At 39.6% G+C, this 22,747-nt stretch overlaps 2 protein-coding genes across 4 annotated transcripts in view; one reads left to right on the forward strand and one right to left on the reverse strand.

Annotated features, from left to right (window-relative positions):
- The window catches only part of macrod1 (mono-ADP ribosylhydrolase 1), a 106,343-nt gene extending 99,549 nt beyond the window's left edge, over positions 1-6,794 (forward strand). For all 3 annotated transcript variants that reach the window (XM_063876337.1, XM_063876336.1, XM_063876335.1), the window contains one exon: positions 1,271-6,794. Coding sequence is in view for 1 of the 3 variants with exons in the window: in XM_063876335.1 (XP_063732405.1) it covers positions 1,271-1,296 (26 nt within the window). In the remaining 2 variants the exon portion in view is untranslated. The remainder of the gene's footprint in view (positions 1-1,270) is intronic.
- Positions 6,795-11,762: 4,968 nt separating this feature from the next.
- The window catches only part of ccdc88b (coiled-coil domain containing 88B), a 38,393-nt gene continuing 27,408 nt past the window's right edge, over positions 11,763-22,747 (reverse strand). The window contains exons 24-28 of the mRNA XM_063876714.1: positions 21,349-21,494; positions 16,394-16,501; positions 14,962-15,113; positions 12,350-12,682; positions 11,763-11,941 (exon numbers count right to left, since the gene is read on the reverse strand). Coding sequence (XP_063732784.1) covers positions 11,904-11,941; positions 12,350-12,682; positions 14,962-15,113; positions 16,394-16,501; positions 21,349-21,494 — 777 coding nt within the window. The 3' untranslated portion in view covers positions 11,763-11,903. The remainder of the gene's footprint in view (positions 11,942-12,349; positions 12,683-14,961; positions 15,114-16,393; positions 16,502-21,348; positions 21,495-22,747) is intronic.

Genomic DNA, 22,747 nt, shown 5'->3' on the forward strand with positions numbered 1-22,747 from the left:
TATATGATTTCTTAAAAATAAATTTAAATACATTATGAAATTTAACCCCATCTGGGTTCATGCATCCGAACAACGTCCACAACAGTCCCAAACCAGGTTGGGTGGCATAACCGTGCCTTCTTAGGAGACAAGAAGTGATCAGTAAACCATTTAAAACCATTCCCAGAGCTTGTAATGGGTCATCTTTGTTAAAGAGCATTTTGATATGAGACTTGTATCTGTCAGTAACTCAACGTCATGCCTAGACTTGCAAAGTAATGCAAATGTTGTGTTGGCCCACAAGTTTGCTAAAATGATGGTGAAGTAATAATACACCAGTGTTGTGTTTCCAGCATGTTTTTTTGCCACTTGCTAACTAAAAATCAATAAAGGCTGCTTAAAGATGTGTAATATAAGCTTTGATTTTGTGTCCAGATTATAAACTTAATTCATACTATCAATAAATACTGAACCATGCAACCATCCAGCCTTAGATTTCGAAGGCCGGTTTATATTCTTCTTTCATGGTATAAACTTTAGGTTCCACTCAACAAACTCCAGTTTCAAACTGTGACACAGCATCATCTTTTCACCCGAAGCATGAAATCAGCACTTTCATATCTTCACACCGGGCTGGTTTACCAAGGGGGTTATTTTATAAGAAATGCAGGTGTGTCCCTTTAAAAAAAAAAAAAAAGTCAGCACTAGCTGTTTGTGTCTTTTTCCCTAATGGATGTACAGCAGATTTTGAAGCAGCAGTGAGTGAGCAGCAGCGGTGCTTGGCTGGTAGATGAAGCGTAACTGTCAGAGTGTGTGAAAGAGCGGCTGCAGGCAGGCCTCCAAGTCTACACCATAAACCTTATGTGCCTCCAACACCTGGCACTACCAACACTGGCTGTCTGTTTGGTGTGTGTGTGTGTGTGTGTGTGTGTGTGTGTGTGTGTGTGTGTGTGTGTGTGTGTGTGTGTGTGTGTGTGTGTGTGTGTGTGTGTGTGTGTGTGTGTGTGTGTGTGTGTGTGTGTGTGTGTGTGTGTGTGTGTGTGTGTGTGTGTGTGTGTGTGTGTGTGTGTGTGTGTGTGTGTGTGTGTGTGTGTGTGAGTGAGAGTTTGCATGTTATTTATTGTGTCTTGAGCCATGTTGGACTCGGAGAGACTAATCCGCGCTAACAGATCCCTCTGAAGCCACCAGACGCTCCACAAGCCAAAATGCAATTAACCGCTGCATGACCAAGTTGAAATGCTTTCTCCCCTCGTTTTACAAGTTTATCTTTTTTCTCTCTTTGCTCCCACAGAGGACACAGTCAAGAGTAAACTCTAAGACACTGGATTTGGTTGCTGTGGATACTCGCTGCTCAACATCCAGAACCTTCCTCGTCGTGGTCATCGCAGATCAAGACCTTCTTGGATGATTGCTTTTTTTAAAAGTGCACGCTTGCTCTTCTGCAGATGTTGCTTGGTTCCTTGTTTTTCCCACTAATGCTTAAGCGAGGCTTCATGATGAAGGTGTGAAATGACATTGATAATTCTTGTGAGAAATTGACCCTAGGTTGCACTCTAACTTGACCTTCATTATCTGTGATAAGTGGCAGCTTTGCATCCAGCAATGAGTTATGTGTCCTGTGCTTTTAGTGGCATTACAGTGTGTGTGTGTGTGTGCGTGTGTGTGTGTGTGTGTGTGTGTGTGTGTGTGTGTGTGTGTGTGTGTGTGTGTGTGTGTGTGTGTGAAAATAGCAAAAGCGTATTAAAAATAATCACACAGGCTTCTGTTGTGTTTGACTTGATTATGTCTCGAGATATGATATGAGTCAGTGAGCTGTGGCTTCACGGGGGAGCCCTTTACAGAAATATTTCCCTTTATGATTTCTCGCATGTCAATGTAGAAGTAACGGGGGGTTTGTTTATCAGGCAGCAGTGGAGGAAAGTAACTAAGTAGATTTTTCCAAGTAATGTACTGAGGTAGTTGTTGGTTTCTTCAGTAATTCAACTTCCATTTATTTCTCACCCAATTCCAGAGATTTTACTGCATTATAATAATGTTATCCCTATCAGTAATGTTCATTAACAAATATAAGAATTTCTCAGATTAAAATCCACAACAATATCAAGGTCAGGTATATATTGGCAGTTGTAGCATCATTAGGGGTGGCTGCGTCATTCTTGTTCTCTCTCCGTGCCTTTTCGCTTCCTCGTTCCCGGTCCAGATTTACGTAGACTGGGTTGGCAATTATAAATGACAGTTATGACAGTATTTGGGGTGAAATCAGGATGCTCATCTTGCTGCACAGCATGTAGATCCATTTGCATAAAAAGCAAAACCTCCAAAGATGATGGAGATCATGCATGGCGTCTTTCTTCAGGCTCAACAGTTATTATGTTTGTAAGGCATAAAGCTGACTCTTGTCGTTCAGGAAGCGGATGTTACGCAGAGCCCTTCACATCATAGAAGCGGGATAATGTCAGTAAATTCGAGTAAAATCATAGATGTACTAGAAGAACTGGATATGGCGCTCTTCCAATTTTGGAGAGTGGCCACATGCGTCTGTTCAGTGAAAAATCCCCCTGCAGCCAAAAGAGCATTTTCTATAAAGGCCACAGCTAAAAAAGAGATTCATGGAACAGCGAGGGGACACCTTGACCTGCAACTAAGGTTGATAATGTCTCTTCATATTATGGGTTTTTGCACCATGAATGTTATGTCATTTTTTTTTTATTGTCTAGAAAGGGAAAAAAACGATAAACAGTATCTAACTTCCTCACAAAGTAAAGTCCTGCCCATCTAGTAAGCGGTTTTGACCAGCAGGAGAAACACTAATGCCTCAAAACAAAACTTTAATGGCATATGAGCCAGGCAAGCAAATCTCATTGGATTGGTAGCATTGTGTCTGGTATGCAGTTTTTCTTACAATATTTCCATGATAAAATTACAGACTTTGCTTATCCTTGTGAATAAGGGTAATCAAACAAAGATGTATGGGGTAAATTCAAGTCAAAAGGACCCCAGGTAATACTAGTCCGGTACGAATAGGGCTTTAGGTTCATGACATTATTTGAGTAAAACATTTCCAGCCAGCAATATCATTGTACAGTTTTTCACTTGTATACTGTAGCTTCCCTTTTTTTTGCACGCCACAGCACCTGTTCGATTTGAACAACAATCACCACTCCTCCCCCCTTCCCTGCTTTTCTCTCTTTATATAATTTTTGTCTCAAAGCTGTCCAAATCCTATCCACCCTGGCTCACTGTCTGCCTGTCAGAACTCACCATATGTGTGTTTATGCAAACGCCATCAAGCTTCTTCCCACAGCGCATCTGTATGAGTTTTTAATTGTTTGTTACCGGATGTAGCCTCACATGTCGGCGGGACGCAGGCAGTGATTTGTGTGAAGTGAATCGAGTCTTTAGTGAGCCACTGTCCCGCCCCACGACTTTCATCTGCCAACAACCATCTTTATTGATACCCAACAGTCTGCCACGATTGTGCAGACGCACAGGGAGGAGGGGGGTATGGTGTTGGGACGAAGGGAGGAGAGGGGCTGTTGAGTGGAAAATAAACTACAAAGAGTATCAACAGGAAATTGGGAGAAAGCCCTCTTCTTTTATAAAAGCTTCATCCGTCACAAAGGGATTGTCTTTTCCGCTACTGAGCTCTTTCATTCCTTCTCTGGCCGGGCCTTCTTCCTCCTCCTCGTCCCTCTTTACTCTACAGTATGGTACAAAAAATAAACAGATGGAGGAGGGAGGGATAAAGAGACAGAGAGAGGAAGGATGTAGGAGTTCAAACTGAGAGAGGGGGAGGAAAAAATGGTGGGGATGAGAGCATGGAGAGCCGGAAGGAGGATGGAGATATGGAAGGGAAAAAAGAGAGATGGAGAGCCTGATGAACTCATCTAAAGGCGCTCTGGGTTTTTTAATAAGCAACAGACTGTGAAGCTACTCCGACCAGTCACTCTGAGTAATGAGAGAGAGGGAGAGGGAAAGACTGAGGGTGAGAGGATGAAAAGACAACGAGACTCATTATCCTCCGACCAATTTTCATCACTGTACAGTCAGTAATCTCCCTCTCTTTCTGTCTTTCTCTCTCTGGGACTCAAACGGTCCACAGCTCTGTTTGAGATGACAGATGAAGAACAATTATGCTAACTGTGTCGTTAACTTGAAGGCTGTTACCCGGTTATATTCCTGAACATAAAAAGATAATTCTGCAGGCCCTGGAAGTGACTCGCTGCACATGGCCCACTAAGACACCTGTATGTGTGTGTGTCTGTGTGTGTCTTAAGAGCAGTGGTGGATAGTAACAAAGTACATTTACTCAAGTGCAGTGCTTACATTTTGAGGTACGTGTACTTTACTTGAGTATTCTCAGTTTATGCTACTTTATACTTCTACTCCACTACATTTTAGAAGCCAATAATGTACATTTACATATACAGATTTATGTATGCAAAATATCAGTCAATTATTAAACAAACTTTGACATATATTTATAGGTTAATATCCAGCAGCAGTATATACATTTATTCAAATTAGCTCTACAATTACCAGCTGTAATAAAAGCACATCAATATTATTATTAGTAACCCAGTAACTTATAATACGATTCCATTACCATTGCAAACAAGGAATACTTTTACGTACATTTAAATGCTGATACTTTTGTATTTTTAGATTTTGAATGCAGGGCTTTAACTTGTAACAAAGTACTTTTGAAATGTAGTACTGCTATCTTTACTTTAGCAACACATTTGTGTACTTCTTCCACCACTGCTTAAGAGCCTCAATAGTTAAAGACTGTGTGTGTGTGTGTGTGTGTGTGTGTGTGTGTGTGTGTGTGTGTGTGTGTGTGTGTGTGTGTGTGTGTGTGTGTGTGTGTGTGTGTGTGTGTGTGTGTGTGTGTGTGTGTGTGTGTGTGTGTGTGTGTGTGTGTGTGTGTGTTGAAAAATGTCCACTGCTTGTTCGGTTGACAGTATCCGAAGGCGTTGAACTCAGGTGTTGGATGAAGAATTATTTCAGGCTGATGACTGCTGCTGCTGACTGGGTTGGTTGCACTCTATTACTGATTACTGCCTTGTCAACATTTTCTTGGCTCTTAAATATATTTGTTGCTGTTCTCTTTAAGATTTTTTCAGAAGGGAGATTGAGAACATACTCCAAATTGTTAGTGTGTATTTTTGAATATTGCTTTTTCATCTTATCATTTTAATCTAAGACGCTCTTATTCAAACCAGAAATATTCTCCTCTGTGGAGACATGTCTGGTATTCCTGAAGTGCTGTTATATATGAAATGAAGACAATTAGGTGCTCAGCTGAAGGTTTTTATATTTGTATTGCTTGTTCCCTCAATGCATTTTATCATGCTGTGTCTTAGCTGTTCAGTTTGCTGTTGGTGCATACCTCGACAGTTCAGATGCTTCGCCCCAAATTGCTCCTGTGGGGATTGTCCACAGTATGGAACGGATGTAAGTTGCTTTGGATAAAAGCGTTTCACAAGCAACATGTAATGTAATTTATTGTTTTAAGCTCATTCAGTTAGATTATGTCATATCCTGTATCGTATGTTGCCTTGTTTTACATTTAATGTGTTCCATTACATACCTGGTGTGCGTTGGAATTGTGATTTCTTAGGTTGAGTATACTGTATACATCATATAAAGAAAACCAACCAGGGCATTACAGGGAACATCCACAGTCTTCCTCCTTCAGTTATTTGTGTGACTGCCTGTTGCACATATTTCTCTGCTTCTCACTTCTGGCTTGCTAGCCTTAGTCTGCAATGTTGGGATGATTTCTCCCAAAAGAGCCCTGCCGGCTGCTGGCAGGTGTGCGCTCCTTCTGTTCAGACACAGGTTGTCAGACATTCAAGGTGGGAACCTGAATAAAGAGCTTTAAATGAATAGGTTTTTCGAACTGAAAAGATGAGGAATAATCTTCTGGATTCTTGCTTTTGCACAATACCAAGATAACAAACAAAATTGATGGTGGTTAAAGGCATTAGGTAACACAGTTATGTAATTGCACTTAATCACAACCCTAAACAGAGAAGGTGGCTCATAATAGACAAAATGCCAATTAGCAGTGAAAATCACCACAGTGGGATGTGAGTTCTTGGAGCAACATGAGAAAACTAACAGAGCTCGACAAATTTACAAGAAAATCACTCACAGCACATGACGAACCAACTTCCGGAAAAAAAGTGTTTTGTGAAGTGTGACTTCTGTATGTTCAAGTTTTGGACCCTATTTTCCCATGTTTTGTGTCTGACTGACTAATATGACCAACGATTTTTCAAATTGATTCCAGTATAGAGCGGTATGGAGAGTGCTACAATTTACGTAATCCTATTGGGCACTCACACCATCAATGTCCACTAAAAGTGCTAATTTTTATTCCGACATGCTCGGATTGTTTTTATTGATGTGTGAAACCTTATTTTGAACTCTCATGGCAACATTTTCCAACACTTTAACTCTCACCAGCTGGCACCATCACAATTTCACTTTAATAAAGTTCATCATTGAGCCTGGAAGCAGAAGTTTAGAAACCAATCTCTGCACAAAGTTTCTGTAATAGTTTTCTCAATTTCAAAATATATTGCCTTTACAGCAGTTCACATTGACAAGTGTTACTTTGATACAGGTCGACCTATCACATATAAATAAGCATTGGATGTGAAATGAAACGAGGAAGAGGTTTTTACATCCAAAAGTGGAGTAACTGTAAATGTGTAAATCTTTGTGAGCTTTCCAGCATCCTGCTCGTGTGTTGATTATGGTTTTGTTCATGTGTATAAAGTCTTACCCTATATCATTATATAAAATACATTATGTGTATTTTTCATTGAGCAAACATACGTGATTGATACCGTTTAACAAACATAAATATGAACACCTTGAGTCACAGTTTCACAATAAATGTGCTTATACAGAGAAAATAGAAAAGGATTCATTGTCCAATAAATCTCACTGTATGTCACAGAAACTACAGCAGATGTTTAAATGCAGGCAGAAAGTATTCTTGCAAATCATTATTTATAGAAACTTGCAATACCAAGATGTTTCAAAATGTAAACTGAACAGATATCCTCCAGAGATAAGAGACAGATCTCTCATATATGTGTGATAAATATGTACCTTTCTTGGGAGACCACAGCCTCTCTGGGCTGCTTTTGCTTTGTATCATTCCCCGCAGATAAAATACCAATGTGGTAGAAACCGATACAAATCCTGTTGGGGGACATGGAGACCTGTTTGAAGAGTAATCCTACACATGTATTCATTGTGCTGATGTCTAACAAATTACAGGGTTAAAGTTAAATTAGTCCTGACGTTGCTGGAGTCAGACACCTGGGAAGCAATTCAAGAAACCGTGCTGCGCTCTGGACCGTGGCTTTGGAAGAGTGTATGGTACACAAACATGTGGTTTTGTGTGCGAGCAATCAGTATGTATTAGTGGAATGTTTCAGGCCTTCAAAGGTATTCATTTTCTCAGAAAATTGTGAGTAGGCAGCATAAAGTGTGAGGAAAACAGCGGCCGGCACTCAGAGTGGATGAGGATCTGGCAGTTAGGTGAGATGGGTGATGTGTATGGATGAGGCCGTGATGGAGCGAGCGAGAGAAGAGGGAGGAGGGCGATGTTTACGGGTGGGGGGAAGCGAGGCCAGTAAACTGCTTGTGAAATGAAAATGGCTCTTTAGCAGAATCCAGGACACTTGGGCGCTGCACTGGATCAATGTCTCTGATTTACTGTCTGAAAGCCTGTCAGAGTGAACGAGAGGCAGAGGGGGGAGAGAGAGGAGGGACAGCGAATAAGGGAGGAGGACAGACAGGGAGAAGTTAGAGTTTAGAGGTAGAAGAGTCCTTTAATGGAAGGAGAAAGAGGAGAGACGAGGAGCGGTAAGGATGGAGAGGGAAATTGTCTATCAGAGTGACAGTGCGAGGAGGCCGAATTCGATGGATTGCTCCTCAAGTCCTCACGGCCGAGATACAAAATCAATCTGTCAAGGCGATGGGGAAGGGCAATCTTGTTTTGTGCAGGGAATTGGTGCGGCCATTTGGGGTAAAAATCAATAGGGGACACATGGCGCTTCTTAAATCCTTACCGTCCCACAGAGGCCAGCCATATTGACTAACAGGGGCACGTACGTAGCAGTACACACATCTTTAACTTGACCTGTCCCGAGGAAATCTGTATTCTGCTGGTGTCCAAAGCAGTAGGTGGTGATTTCAGCTGGGCACTCAGGAAATTAATGCAAATAAAGGAAAGTAGACTTTGAGGGAGAACAAATTGTTGGTCTTTATATCAGGTCAGCTTATGAGTTGTTCGTGCATAGAAGATTATCTCTATCCATGAGCTGAGCCTTGATTTTTTCAAATGAAAGAGATCACTTTTGAGTGTTTGCTACATTGTTTCCTGACCACCAATGTCAGTGATTTGTCGATGTGGGTTTGTGACAATGCTGTTGTCGTTTTGTTCGATTATCTAAACTCTGCCAGACTGCATGAGTGTGTGCATGAAGGGAAGCATGTGTTCCAGTAAATATCTCTTCCTCTGAGCTGGTGACACACACACACACACACACACACACACACACACACACACACACACACACACACACACACACACACACACACATACACACACACACACACACACACACACAGGTAGACCTCCGGGGCCCGGGACGACAGGCCGGCTGTCTCGACAAGAGAGTTTTCCCGCACCCTCGGGACACGGGGAGTCTGGGTGGTGGGATGGGGTGGGGGAGTATTTTATTTTTATTTTGAGTGTTTAATGTATTAAAAGGGGCTGGGGTAATGAATTATAATCTTTAATGCAGAAACCGATCGATACCACCAAGAGAATAAATCAGCTTTTACTGAGAGCGTCAAAGCCCCTTAATACACTAGGGGAGAGAAAGGGAGTGCATGAGGGAGGAGGAGGAGGAGGGAGGGAGGGGACAAACTGTTAGGGGAGGAGGAACGATCCCGAACCAAGCAGGGAGAGAGGAGGATGATGAAATAGAGGATAGGGGGGTGTGGTGTAAAGGGATGGGGGGAAGCAGAGGGAGGGAAGTTATAGATGAACAGACTCACCTTTGGGCTAACCTCATTGAGTAAAAGCCCGGTGAGAGCACGGAGAATTTGACAGTTTTGTGAGGAGGCGAGGTCGCAGGGTCAGGCGGTATGTGTGTGTGCGCACACACTCCACTTACTTGTTATTTTTCCACCTTGTTGTATTGTGTTTCCTCTCAAAGATCTCCTCTATGACTCCTGTTGCCTGGAGCAAAATATAATTAAATGAATTACACCACCACTTCTCAATTAAGGATCATATCGCTGCTCTGTATGGCCGAACCGGACGCCTCCCGGGGAGAAAATGCCTGACAACAAATTATGAATTACAACTTTTTATTAACCCAAAGTGAAGTTTCTCTATGTGTGCTGATTTTTAATTAACCAGACTGCAGAACCGGGTCTTGGAAGAGTTGAAAAACAGCTTAATATGGATTCAGTTAAAAGTTGCATAAAAATTCATCTCTGAGGCACAGGGACCAAAAATCTGATGCACCTATAAGCATTTAGGATGCATTGCCTGTTCAGTTAGTGGACTAAGTGGTTTAAGTGATGTTTTTAGTCGCTGGAGGCTTTTTAGAAAGACACATTAAAATTTGATAGCTCAGGCAAGGACTGGAGGTAAATCAGTGAAGAGGGGAAGATAGGGCTGTAGAGGTAGAGAGAGTTTTCTAGAAAAAAAAGAAAGAAGGGGGGTTGAAAAAGTGATGTTTGCTGATAGTGTCACACCCCTCAAGCGCTCAATAATTAAGCAGCTGAGCAGACTCTTGAGATCCAAGCATGATGTCAACCAGGCAACCATCCTTCATTCATCCCTTTAGGAATCTCAGTTGACACTTAATCACTCATTTTGTGCCACGACTTTTCTCTCAGCATTTTTTTTTAACTTTCTATAAGGCTTATTTTTGACTGGTTTATTGTTGCTGCTGCTTGTGATATTTTTCGAGGAGAAAGCCTTTCCTCAAAACACACTGTACCTTTTGTGAGGCTAAATAAAGAAGGTCAAATTCCAGATGAATTTTGTTCCTGAGTTTTTTTCATTGTCCTTTTCAAGAGCACCTTTTTAAGAATTTCTTAGAGCCTGGTTTATAAATGACAAAAATCTACCTGTGGGTACTCTGTACTGTGTGCGTAACCACAAGGCTCCTCTGTTTTGAATGTAAAGCCTTACCTTTCACTTTTTTTGTCCGTGCGAGCTGTCTGTCTGTGTGCCTGAAGGCGTGTGATTGTTGCATTGCACTCATAATAAGCCTCTGAGTGACTGGCAGAACCAATATCTTGCTATCGCTTTGCCCTGCGCTCACTCAGGCGGCTCGGTGTGCAGCCCCCGTCATGCATCTCAATTCCACAAACACAATGTTCGGAGCCCAGGGAAGGGGGCCTTCTTTTTGATTAATGTCACCATGACAACTACATAATTCATGAATTGTATTAGCGACCCATTTGTCATTTGCAAATCATAATTCAGGATGTCTGTCTGGGGAGGGCAGGCTTGAGAGAGTGAGCGTCAGCCTGCCATTATCCTCACTGTTGTCTCTGCACTCACACACAATCTGAAAAACACCCCTACCGGAAACTCTGACGTATGCTCATCCTAATCTGCCATGCACAGCTCTTTGGAGGCTGCCTGTCTTATACGAGGGCCTTTTTAGCTCCGTGATGGACTCTCAGGTCTGCTCATTTGGAAAGCTGCATGCTAATTCCCCTCTTGATCTGTCTGTCTGTCGGCAGAGGCCTGGCCGGCTCTACACTGACACCATTTGGTGCAACAGTGCAAGGAGTTAAAGAGGATTCTCATTAAAGCACTAGTGCAGATCATTTGCTATTAGATCAATGACTGGATTAACACAGAAACCCTTAAATTCAGATGGATTTTCAGCCATATGTGAGCCAGGTGGAGGCGTTCATCCATGTTCATCCCGCTGTGCAAAAATATGATCCGGGGTTACAAGGAGCTTTATCGTTATGTATTTGCTTCTACAATGAAACTTATCCTTTGAATGAAGCCTATAACTAGACTGCAGATTATGCAATTAATCTGTAATCTAATAATGAATTGTTTGTTCTTTATGTTAAATTAACATTTCATTAGTTGTGTCAATTATAGAGATTTTTCTGCTTTTGATTCACCTTTTAATAGAGGTAATATTCAACATTCAAAAGCATCCGGTCATTTTTCTTTATATCTTGTATCAATTCTTATGAGAATATGTATTAAGCTCTTAAAATAGGCTACTTTTTTTACTCTTAAAGAGGAAAGGATCACAAGGAGACCCCAGCATTTTTACTTCATCCTATTAAATTTTATGGAGGAAAATGAAGCGCTTCTTGCAGTGCACTTTAAATATATGGCGTCCCTTTGATTTTTCTAATTTCTTCACTAAGTAGGCTGTATGTATATGGGCGGCCCAAAAACACGCTGCAGAGTGGATGTGTTTGTCTCTGCTGAGGGGATTTATAGTGTGTTTAGAGTATTGAGCCTTAAAACCAGCAGAATGTAAAAAATGTTAGTAAAACATTTAGCTACTAACAACAATAGAAGTGTTAGTCAATAATTAACATGGGAGATGTTACATAAAAACATCTTGCAGTAACGTAAAATTAATTACTCAACGGATATTTTTGGTAAGAAGAAAAATAAAAACATTAACTTGTTATACATTCAGTTTTCATCAGTGACCTCTGCCCAATAACGCGTGCAAGATTTCCAAACCTGAAAGAAGGATGTATTTATTCATGTATTTAAAATCACTAGAAATATATCATATTTAAATATGTCAAACATACAAAGAGCTGCATCAAAACATTAGCCAGGAGCAAACAACATTATTTTCTTTTATTGAGAGTCGGCTCTCTCAGGTCGTTGCGCTGTCATCACTGGAGTGTTGATTGTCTGGAAGGCAGAAAAGAATAACAGGCGCACGCATGTTTTATAAAAATACTATTAGCTCGTCTTTGAGTGCCTGGAAGTGTTATGGCTACTCTAGGCATGGTTTTACTTTACAGACCTATTTTTATTCAGCTCGCCATTATACGTGTTGCTTATCCTTTCACTATACTGTGCAAATAGCGTTCTTGCAAATACAGACAAACACTCTCTAATCTGAACAAGTCATGTATTTATTTTAATAAATGTACAATTCCTCCAGAAAAAAACATTGCATGTTATGAAGTATTTAGATTTCTCCCTTCAGAATAAAAAAAAAAATGATCAGACAAAAATCTGACTAAATGACTTGTTAGGGGAGAGGTGTCTGAAAGTGTATTGTACATCCTACTTAATCCACTTTCTCCTCCTCACCTCTGCCTTCTTCCACCTCGACACTCTCCTCAATGCTCAGCCGTGCGTCTGTGTTTCTTTCGCCTCTCTGTCCCTCCCAAAGGACACTGGAGCTGCTGTGGTCGGAGTGTAGCCGCAGGGGGGGCGGTGTTTTGTGGTCCCCAGGACTGAAGGATTGGGAGACTCCAGAGCCTGCTCTTGACAATCCAAGCCCCCACCCGTGACGGGATCCCAGCTTACGCCGGCCCCCGGAGCCAGAGCGCATGGATGGAGTCCCGGGAGCCGAGATGTCCTGCTCTGTCTGGGACGGAGCCTTTCTCAGGGGAGAAGGAGAGACGGGAGCACTGCGGGGGTCTGAAACAGTATGAGATGAAAGGTTATTATTACTTAAAAACCGATATTTGTGCAAAGGAAGTCAGGTGATAATATTTTGACATCAGTAAATCATTGGCTCTTTTAATCAACACCCAAAGCCTTTTTAAGTTTTGTTTTCCTCTAGGCTTAATCTCTCACTGTGGGGCACCAGCTGGGACTAATCTACAAACATCTTCACAGCACAAAACAGGAAGGAACATAATCATTGTCTTCAGGTGCCAATGAAATTTTAAGGACTCCAACGACACAGGGTGCAGAAATAAATAATAGAAATGTGATAGCTGTGGTTCATGTGGTAGAGCTGCTCTGTTATGTATCACAGGGTTAACGGTTTGATTCCTGGCCCCTCCTATCCACATGTTATGGTGTCCTTGAGCAACACCCCTGAAAACATTAAAACACTGACAAATGTTACTGATGGACGTACGCGCAGCTGTCGACCCTCAGTCTGTGAGTGTGTAGATGTGTGTGAGTTTAATTGTAAAGAGCCTTGATCTGCTGTAGGGGAAAAGAACTGTGAAGTAAGTGGTGTTATTTATTTGTTACTGTGTATTTGTTTGTGGTGTTTACTGTGAATGTATCACTGCTAGGCCCTTTGTTTGTTTGTTTGTTTGTTTGTTTGTCTTCTGAATGAGTTGATTTGGTTACATGAGTGTCCATAATGGGGATTAATAAAGCTTTGTAATCTATTTCAACCCCTTATTTTGCAATCATAAGCAAACAATGTAATGCACATGCTTTGGACCTGTAGTAAAGTCAAACACACATGTTAAGTATTTAATTTATTTCGATATACAGGAGACCATATTTCTGTATTAAAGCAGAAAGAGTGGATCAGCTGATTTTTAGTCTTGCTGCTTTTTTTTTCAAATCCAAACTAAAGACTATCTTTGGTGAAGTGAACAAACCACATTTTCCCAGATAAGCTTGTTTGTATGTGTGTATTGTGTATTTGTATATGTTGGTATGAATGTAAGGATGTCTGTTTATTTGCAATATTGTTGCTGCTGTTATTTGTATTTGTATGTATAGCACTCTAAACCGCTTGTGTATGGTGCAATACAAATACTTCAATTTACCCATGCAATTTTCAAATGCAATTCTTCCTGGGATGCATCAAACTGTATTTGATGATGTATGGTATGATTTCTTATGCTGAAAATTTAACTTTTAAAACTGTAATTCTAAGTTTATTAAAATGCATAAATAATTCAATAAAATCACAGTTGATTAAACAGCTCAACGTCGATGCCTGACCTTTATGTTCAAAAAGGCAATCCTAACCTATTTAACAGTAAATTATGTCAAATTGAAATGATTCAAATCATTTGTATGATCAAGTCTTAATTAGATAAGGAGCTGCTGAAGCAGACCTCGCTGTGCCTCGGTGCGTCAGAGAGTTGTTAGCCTGGCTTCATCCGGAAAACTGACTGGAGACCAGGGGTAAAGGTCAAGTTAACCTGACATAAAGCCGGCTAGCCTCAGGGTTAAATGTGGGTGTTATGGGAAATGTCATCTCAAACATAAACAGACACAAGCCATGAAGCGAGATATACTGTATCATGACTGGCACAAACAATCTCCCTATTGAAAGACAAGTAATTTATTTCTAACAATTAAACTGGGATGTGAATATGTGATTACTTGTTTCACTTTGAGTGTAGAGATAGAATCTTTCTCTGAGAAACAGGCTCAATAAAAAAGCCAGGAGTCTTCTTGTTGAAGAACAGAAATACCTCCCAGTGTGTGTCTTGACACAGTCTGAGGAAGCAGGTCTTAGGTGGTATACTAAAAAAAACACTATGTGAGTGAAAATAACATTAAGAAGGGACAACAACAGTATGTCAAAAAGATATAAAGAATATCAATGAAGCAAGTTCGGGCTTAAATCTTGGCTTTGAAAGTGTCTGCAGAGACTTTTTCCCCCTCTCTCAGACAGTAAAATGCATTCCACAGTCAAGGTGTATAAAAAGAGGATGAAGCCTTGTGAATCTTTTCCTTTCAACATGTGGTTAGTAGAGAAAGCCGGCCTCGGTAAGTCTTGGCACTCTGCAGGGAGAGATCTAAGCAGAAGAGAGCGGTATCAATGCCGACCACACTTGGTAGTCATGAGATGATTTGTATGCATGCCTGTAGCCTCGCTTGATGGGGTGAGTATGTGAGCATATCTTTGTGAAAACCATTCGGTTGGTGTTTGTGTGTGTGAGTGAAAGAGACGTAGTGTGCTGGGCTGTGTGTGTGTGCGTGTATGTTCTCACCAGGGTGACGTGTGTGTGTGTCTGATGTAAATTCAGTGCTGTCGGCCAGGTTTTCCACGCTGCCCGCGGCGGTGAAGAGGGCGCGTCCCTCTCTTCCTCCTCCCCGTGGTTTGATTAGCTTCTTCATCCTGTCCGCAATCCAGTTAGATTTCCTGCGAGGACACAGAGGACGGGGAACATTTACAAAGACGGATGGTCTAAGTGAGTGTGTGTGTGTGTGTCGTGTGTGTCCGTGTGTGTGTGTCGTGTGTCCGTGTGTGTGCATGCTCACACAAAAAACCTTGATTTTCCAGAAAACACTTCGAGGATGCCAAGTGTAACAAGAGCTGCATGTTTTCAAAATGAGAATTAATGTCGCTGAAGGTGCCAACTGTCATTTATTATGCCAAAAAGAGCACTTTGAAACAAGATGTCATGAAAATCCATTTGGAAATGTTATAATTAAAATGTCATTACCATATTAATGTGTAGCACTAGAAACAAAATGCATGACACTGGGGCAAAAATGTATAAGACAATACTAATTAATGAAGGTTTGTTTATGTAAAATAAAAAGTCCTGCCAGCTGTCCAACAAATGTAAAGTAGGCTAAGCTTTATCTGGATGAATTGGGCGTTTAGCTGAAGTGACAGCAATATATGAACTGAGATAATAGCATCCCAGTTTACCAATTTATTTTCTTATTCTGACGGATTTCTGGGAACAAGCTCTCATGAGAGCAGCACAACACTGATATCCTCCTCCTAAATAAACGATACCACACAAGGAACAAAAAGAGACTGTCCGCCCAGAATGGATCGGGGGTGCACACATGATACACCAAGGTTAATAGACATGATGGAAAACCCAATGCAAGTTAAATTAAATTGGGACAAAAGAGAGACATTCTCCTATCAGCTATCATGCCCAGTATGGGGAGGTACTTACTTCATTAACCTTATTGAACAATAACATGCAAAAAAAAGCTTTTGATCATCATAAGGATTATATTAACATATATTGAGACAACTCTGAAACCTCAACATCTTAAGGAAAAGATTCTATGTAGAAGTGCAAATGCAGGCATACAACTTAAACACAGTTTGAGGCCCCACTTGACAATAACTTCTGAACAAAAAATACAGGCCACATTATATTCAGACTATAAGGTAAGATTGAATGTGTTGTTATTACTTTTTAAGCAACCTACATTTGCAATAGTACCATTATTATCACATACTCTACTATCAAAGCTGTATTTTATACTGTATTGCTGTTTTAAGTCCTGTGTGTATCTTTGTTATGAAAGTTGTGTATGAGAAACTGGAAGCTTTAATTTCCCTCTAGATCAATAAAGTATTTAGCTTTTATTGTATGGAGATGCACAGAAATATTAAGCCATAGTAAATGGTGTAAAGGTATATATATATATATATATATTTCTATACAGTACTTGGCTTTGCTGCCTGGAGGTTGCATGCTCGGCTCGAGGACTCTATACTGATCCATAATCTTCTCCACCAATTTCTGCTTCTCCCGACGGAGCTCGCTGAGCTTCTCCCTGTAGGAAAACACATGAAGCATCAGAACAAAGCAGCTGAGTAGGAAGGCCTGCTTGATTCAGTTCATGCATTCATTATCAGTAGATTACTGTGAGGCTGATGGCATATGAATCACCCAGTTCCTGTAAACTCTCTACTAAGAAATGAAATATGCTGTGTTTTTTTACTTAATTCTTTCTAAGCCAACAGATCAGATAGAGTCTGTGTGTGGATGTTAATAATAATAATTACATTTGTATGACACATTAAAAACAGTGTACAAAGTGCCAAAGCAGGCAAAATAACAACAGAAAAGCCGAACAGTGAGGCCAAAAAACAGCAAACCAATATAAATGTAAAATTGAAATACTGTTATATAAAACAATAAAAACACGTCAATCAAATGAAACCAAAGAAAAAGAAAAAAAATAATGAAAAGATGTTGAAAATGTGTTGGGCTCAGAGATTGAGCTGTTGTGTGAGGACAAACAAAGCGGGACTTTGATGAGAAATAGCATGCCATAAAAAATGGCTTGGAAAAAAAAGATTCTCTACAAAAGTCTGACAGTATAAGCTGACCGCTGGTTACTGACGCACAGCTGTGAGGAGAAAAAAGTTCAGAAAGGTTATTTGAGGTGAGCAACGGTCAGTACAAAGGCCCGGGTACATTTTTAGCCACTGCTAGCGGCATGAATCTAGGGATGACATTTGGTCCGTTGTTCACTGTGGTCAACACTGAAATATCTCAACTACCATCGGAAAAAAATTACTAAAATGATATTGAACAGAAAATACAGTTGGGAACAATAAGAAAGCAGGATCTGCAGCATAAAGATAATTATTGATTTCCGGTTTTCAATTAAAACATTGAGGGAGTGCGTTACCAAAAAACAAGACACATGTTCGTATATTACACTTTCACATGTTTCAGTAACACATGGCATTTTATGACTCTGTATTACCTTATGTAGCAACACTTTATCCGTAGCGACACCAAGCAATTTTCATTTGTGGTTTTGAGGAAAGTATCTAATTCATAATACTACTGCAGCTAATGTTTAATATTGGATGAGTTTCCGTGAACTTTAATCAACATTTCCAAAAAAAATGGCAAAAACGTTTGCGATATACTTATTTTATTATTTTTGACCATATATCTGCAATGTAAACACACAGGTGAGATTTTAGGATATCAGCCTCAGCTGTAGTACTTTGTGTTTAGTAACAATTAGTATTTGTTAGCACATGATAAAATAAGATGGTGAACATGGAAAACATCATACCGGCTAAGTATTACCTTGTTAGACTCCTTATTTTGTTTTCTAATTGATAATTCTAGTTTATTGAATGTTTTTTAAATGTAATTAGGTGGCCATTGGCTCTGTTTATTTGTCTCCTAACATCTGTTCTGAATAACCTCTTCAAAAATCCTAAGACCAGCAAGCAGCAGATGAGGATCTAATTTATTAAATAAGTTCTAAGAGTTTGATGAAGCTCTTTTGCAGGCTCATTTATTTTATCAAATACATGTTTGCTCACTGAATTCAGGACATTTTCCTGCAACACTAAGCTTTGAAGGACAAAGTCACTGCCTCATTTGCTCTGCGTCACTCACAACAAAAGTGATTTCGTAAATCAAACATTTTGCATTTCCCAAGGTCTTAAATATATTTTTTGCCCAACACTTCACTTTGTGAGTCTTTAAATTAGCACAGTCTTTGGACTGTTATGTCATCCGTTTGTTATTTTTTCTTTTCATGATGTACTTGTCTCTAAGCATTTATTCCACTAAGGAACACAAAAAAAAAAGCTGAAAATAAGCCTCAGTCAGACTCTGTTTGCCTCCACCTCGTTCTTTATTTCCTGTTTTTCTAGGCTAAGGAAACTGCAGGTTATAAGAAAATAACATGCAGCCTGTTTGGAGGTGTATCCTGGTGTTAGTTTGGATTACATTCTCATTCCTAATTAACCACACCACAGCATTCTTGGCTCTGAACAGAGACCTGCAGTTTGTGCTCAAATAACCAGAACTGCAGGAATAAACACTGCTGTTTAAAAAACACTCTAAAAAAGCACAGAACACTTTTGGTTTTGAACTTCAGACATTGGGATGATAATACTCTAATCTAATAATTCAGAAAATAAAAGCTGCTCAGGGAATCTGTTGATGTTTCGGTTACACCTTTTACAACAAGCAAAAAACCTTTGGCTACTCAGAAATGGTTTCAAGAGCCCTAGTGTTTTTTGCTTGAGAACAATTAATCTGAATACTAATTTATTTAAACACCACTCGTTCTTAATAAGTTTGAATATGTTTAACATTAATTCTGTAGCAGTAGGACTGGACAGAGGGATACTGGATCAGGTCTGGTTATCCTTACAGGATAAAGGGACTCAACATAATGGCATCAAACATTCATGGAAATAATGCATGGCTATAAAACACACCTCTGGTATGTATTTGACAAGACTTCTGTAGGATTTGTGTGCCTCTATTAATCTCAAGGTGCTTTCGAATGCCAGATTTTCACTTCATCCAGGCTGCAGAGTGAGCAACCCTTTTTTTTTTTACAAAGTAGTGAATTTACAAACTATAAGCAACAAGATGCCTTTTGTCCTGTGTTTAACTAAAAATGTTTTGCAGTATCTTAGGAAATTAATTTTCTTAATTAAAAGCAGGGCATATTATAATATAGCATATATTGGTTCAATAAAACTAAAAGCGACCCTCAAGCAGCATTTGACGGTGGCTACAACTGTTCACTATTTGATCCAATGTTTCTTTATTCATTTAGTAATATTATAAATGTTGAATATTAATGTCCTAGTGGTTTTCTTCCTTCACCATCCATGCTTAGTTTGGTACATTTTGTTGAGGGCAGGACAACCACAACACAAAAAGGTGTAATGGCTTAGAACTATAGGCAGTTCCCTCAAATTTGCAGGTATGGGGACTCATAAAAAGGCCTCCAGTGTGTTGAGAAGCCTTTATCAGAGCCCTCATGCACTTGACAATTTGACATGTGGTCAGCCCTAAGCCCTCACTCACTTAGCATAAACACGCCTTGACGCCAGAGTGTGTGGAGTTTAGGATTGTTCCCTTGAAGAAGTTCCCCACAGTGATCCAACAGCCAGTCCTGTCTACTTCTAACAATACATTAAAAGTGCAGAATATTAGCAACCCCTTACTCATTGTGTGCTTCGAGCTAAAATGTATTTCATTCTCAAAAAATGGTAGAGCTGGGGGAGCTGCAGAGTTGGGTGATGACTACTAACAACCCCTTTTCAAAGACACCTGTAGGTATTGGATCCATTTGAAAATATTGATTAGAGCAGCTTGAACGCCTCCCTCAGTTTGCCCAATGTTCAGGTGTTAAGATGTAAATTGAAACAGACATCGCTGTGGATAAAAAAGAATACGCAGTACACAGCTAGCCTTTGATGTTGGAGCATCAGTACCCCATCCTGGTAAAGGTAGTCTGTGGAGTTTTCTTGTAAACAAAGTTAACATTAGTTGTTTCTCACCCAGACACTTTTTAAGACCTAACAATTAGGTTGTAGTGTAACTCATTCATCGTAAAACATTCAAAGACAAATTAACAGGTATATATTTTGACCTTGCATAGTTTAAATCGTTGTTTATTGCTTTTTAGTGTCTCCTTCCTTTTCCTGCTATGTGTTTTGGTGCATTAACCAAACCAGGCCCTAGCCCAGGCACCAAACTCAAACTATATACTGTTTCTAATAAACATGTTAATGAAACACGTGAGTTGTCTGACTGAAATGTGGAGCAGAACAGTACGCAGTGTCCTGACATTGTGAGCTCTTGCCCATGTATTGTCTATCTTCCTATATCAATAAGATTGAATAAAATGTGAATCTACACCTTGAAACATTCCCCCATAGCACTACTTCTGATTTTTAGGAACTACCCAGAGTGGCTTTAACCTTTACAGTATCTTCTTAAAGTTTACACCACAATGCTTGATGACAAGTTTAAAAATTGGACAAAACAACATCTTTGTAAGTTATGATTATGAAATCTGCAACATCTGTTTGTTCCACTCGCTGAATTGATATCGTGCTACAATTTACATATATTAATCAAACCAAAATCCAACCTTCCATCCTGTATTCTTGATTATCCTGTTATTCCCAGTTTGCACGCACTGGGGATTGATTTTAATTTGTGTGATTTATTCCCTTTTTTATTATGATAACTGTGTCGATATGGAATGTGAACCCGGCTGTTTATCATGCAATTGTAAAGGAGAGCCACCAGTCAATAATCCTGGTGGTGGGGTGCTGAATTAAATGTGTGTTCATTAACAGGGATATTTTTCTCAGTAATTTAAGGGGGAGAAATAATTCTTAAATCTCTTCAAGAATAAAATTAAAAAGCTACAAACAGATGACATTTCTGAGAAATATGTTTTTAGAGGGTGAAACCAGTTCTGCATGCTTAATTTAAGTGTTGGATTAATCTTTTACCAGTCATTTCAAAAGGCCTCCTGCTGGAAGCTGTTAGACTGTGAAATTGTTGTCTCACATTCTCAAACCTTTTTATGAGTGCTTTTATGTCCTGGAAATAAATAAAAACTGTTTGTTTTCAAAGTGTGTTGACACAAACATCTGATTCCCTGTTCAATATGCTTCAGTTCATTAACCATAAAGAAAATACAAATAAATACTACTATACTACTAGTGCTAATAATACAGCGCCTTTCACAATTATTTCTGTATATTTTGCTTTCCATTCCCCCACACAAAACGTAATGCAAACACCATAAACAAAGTTAAAGACAAGCTAGACAGCCTTAATCTGGACTATTTGTGTTTAAATGTGTGTGTGCGTGTGTGTACTGACTGGTATTCTCTCTGCTGTGAGTAGTGCTGGTCCCGGCGCTCCAGGCTCTGCTCCATTAAGGATCGGTTCTCCTTCAGAAGACCCTGGTTCTGCTCTGCTAACTGCCGGTTTTCCTCCTCCATGTTCCCCTTCAACTGGGTCAACAGCTACGCACAGAACGAACATACATGTTAATACAAAATAAAACTAAGTACATAAGGAAATAAGAAATTACTTTGTGGAATATTCCCATGAGGATATTACTTGCGATAAATAAACTGATATTAAGTTAGTTTTGATAAGTTAATTTTACTGCAGAACAAAGCAATAAATAAATTATTGAATTTTTAAAAATGGAAGAAAAAAACCCATCATTTTTGTATTAACTAACCTAAACTGGCATTAATAAAACAAGAGTGGAGGTTATGTTTAAAAGTGAGTTTATCTACCTATACTCTATATCAACTAACTCAAAGTATCTACTGTATACCAATACTACAACCATTTTTCACATTAACCATTAAAATAGACTAGAAAACCAAGCCGACAATCTGCAGAAATATCCTTTGTAGTTAAAAGAATGTCATCAGTATGGAATTTGTCATATTTTAAAATGATCTGAAAGGCTTTTTAAAGCATGAAGAGATACTGAAGATAACTGAAAAAGGTAAAGATACTCAATAGTTCATGACTGAATTGCTAGAAAATTGGTCTAAGAAACGTAATAATACACCTGATGAAAGTGTGAATAAAGATGTCAGAGCTCACCAGAGTGACTGCAACGCACACAAACAGAAGGTGCCGTATTATACATGACCAAAGCATTAATTCAGCTGCTCTACAAAGCTGTGTGAACAAAACCTGAGCGGTGAGAGTTTTACAAAGATGCTGTTTAAGCCAGAGTTAACATCCAAGGCTTACACACAGATCCACAGCATCTAGTGTACAGAATCACTAAGCACTGAGAGAGGTAAAAAGAGGGCAAGCAAATGTCTAAGCTTAGAAAACTTAGGAGGTATGGCCACACCTGGACATGAACATCTCTCTTGATTACTATTTGGGAGTCTGTTTCCAATTATTTAGCCTTCTTAGCCGCACTTCATTAAGATCTGCTGCAGTGAAATTAGTTAGCAGAGCTGCTGCAACTGCGGGACCAAACAGGCTCCAAACATTATGATCAAAGTGAAAAGTTTCCATCCCTCACTTCTCTAAAAAACAGCATAATGTCTGGGTGTCTGATTACCAGGATTAAACCTTAATACCTACAGTATAACTGTGCTGAACATTTAATATGCATTCACTGAGGGACTTTTGAATTAAGACACGGTTTGGATAAAGAAGTAATGTGGGGAAAAAATAATACAAAATTAATCTAGAAATGATGTAATTGGTGATTTACTTTTTTTGTCAGGGAACATAT

Source organism: Eleginops maclovinus, chromosome 23 (assembly GCF_036324505.1).
Source record: "Eleginops maclovinus isolate JMC-PN-2008 ecotype Puerto Natales chromosome 23, JC_Emac_rtc_rv5, whole genome shotgun sequence".
In the NCBI taxonomy this organism is placed as follows: domain Eukaryota; kingdom Metazoa; phylum Chordata; class Actinopteri; order Perciformes; family Eleginopidae; genus Eleginops; species Eleginops maclovinus.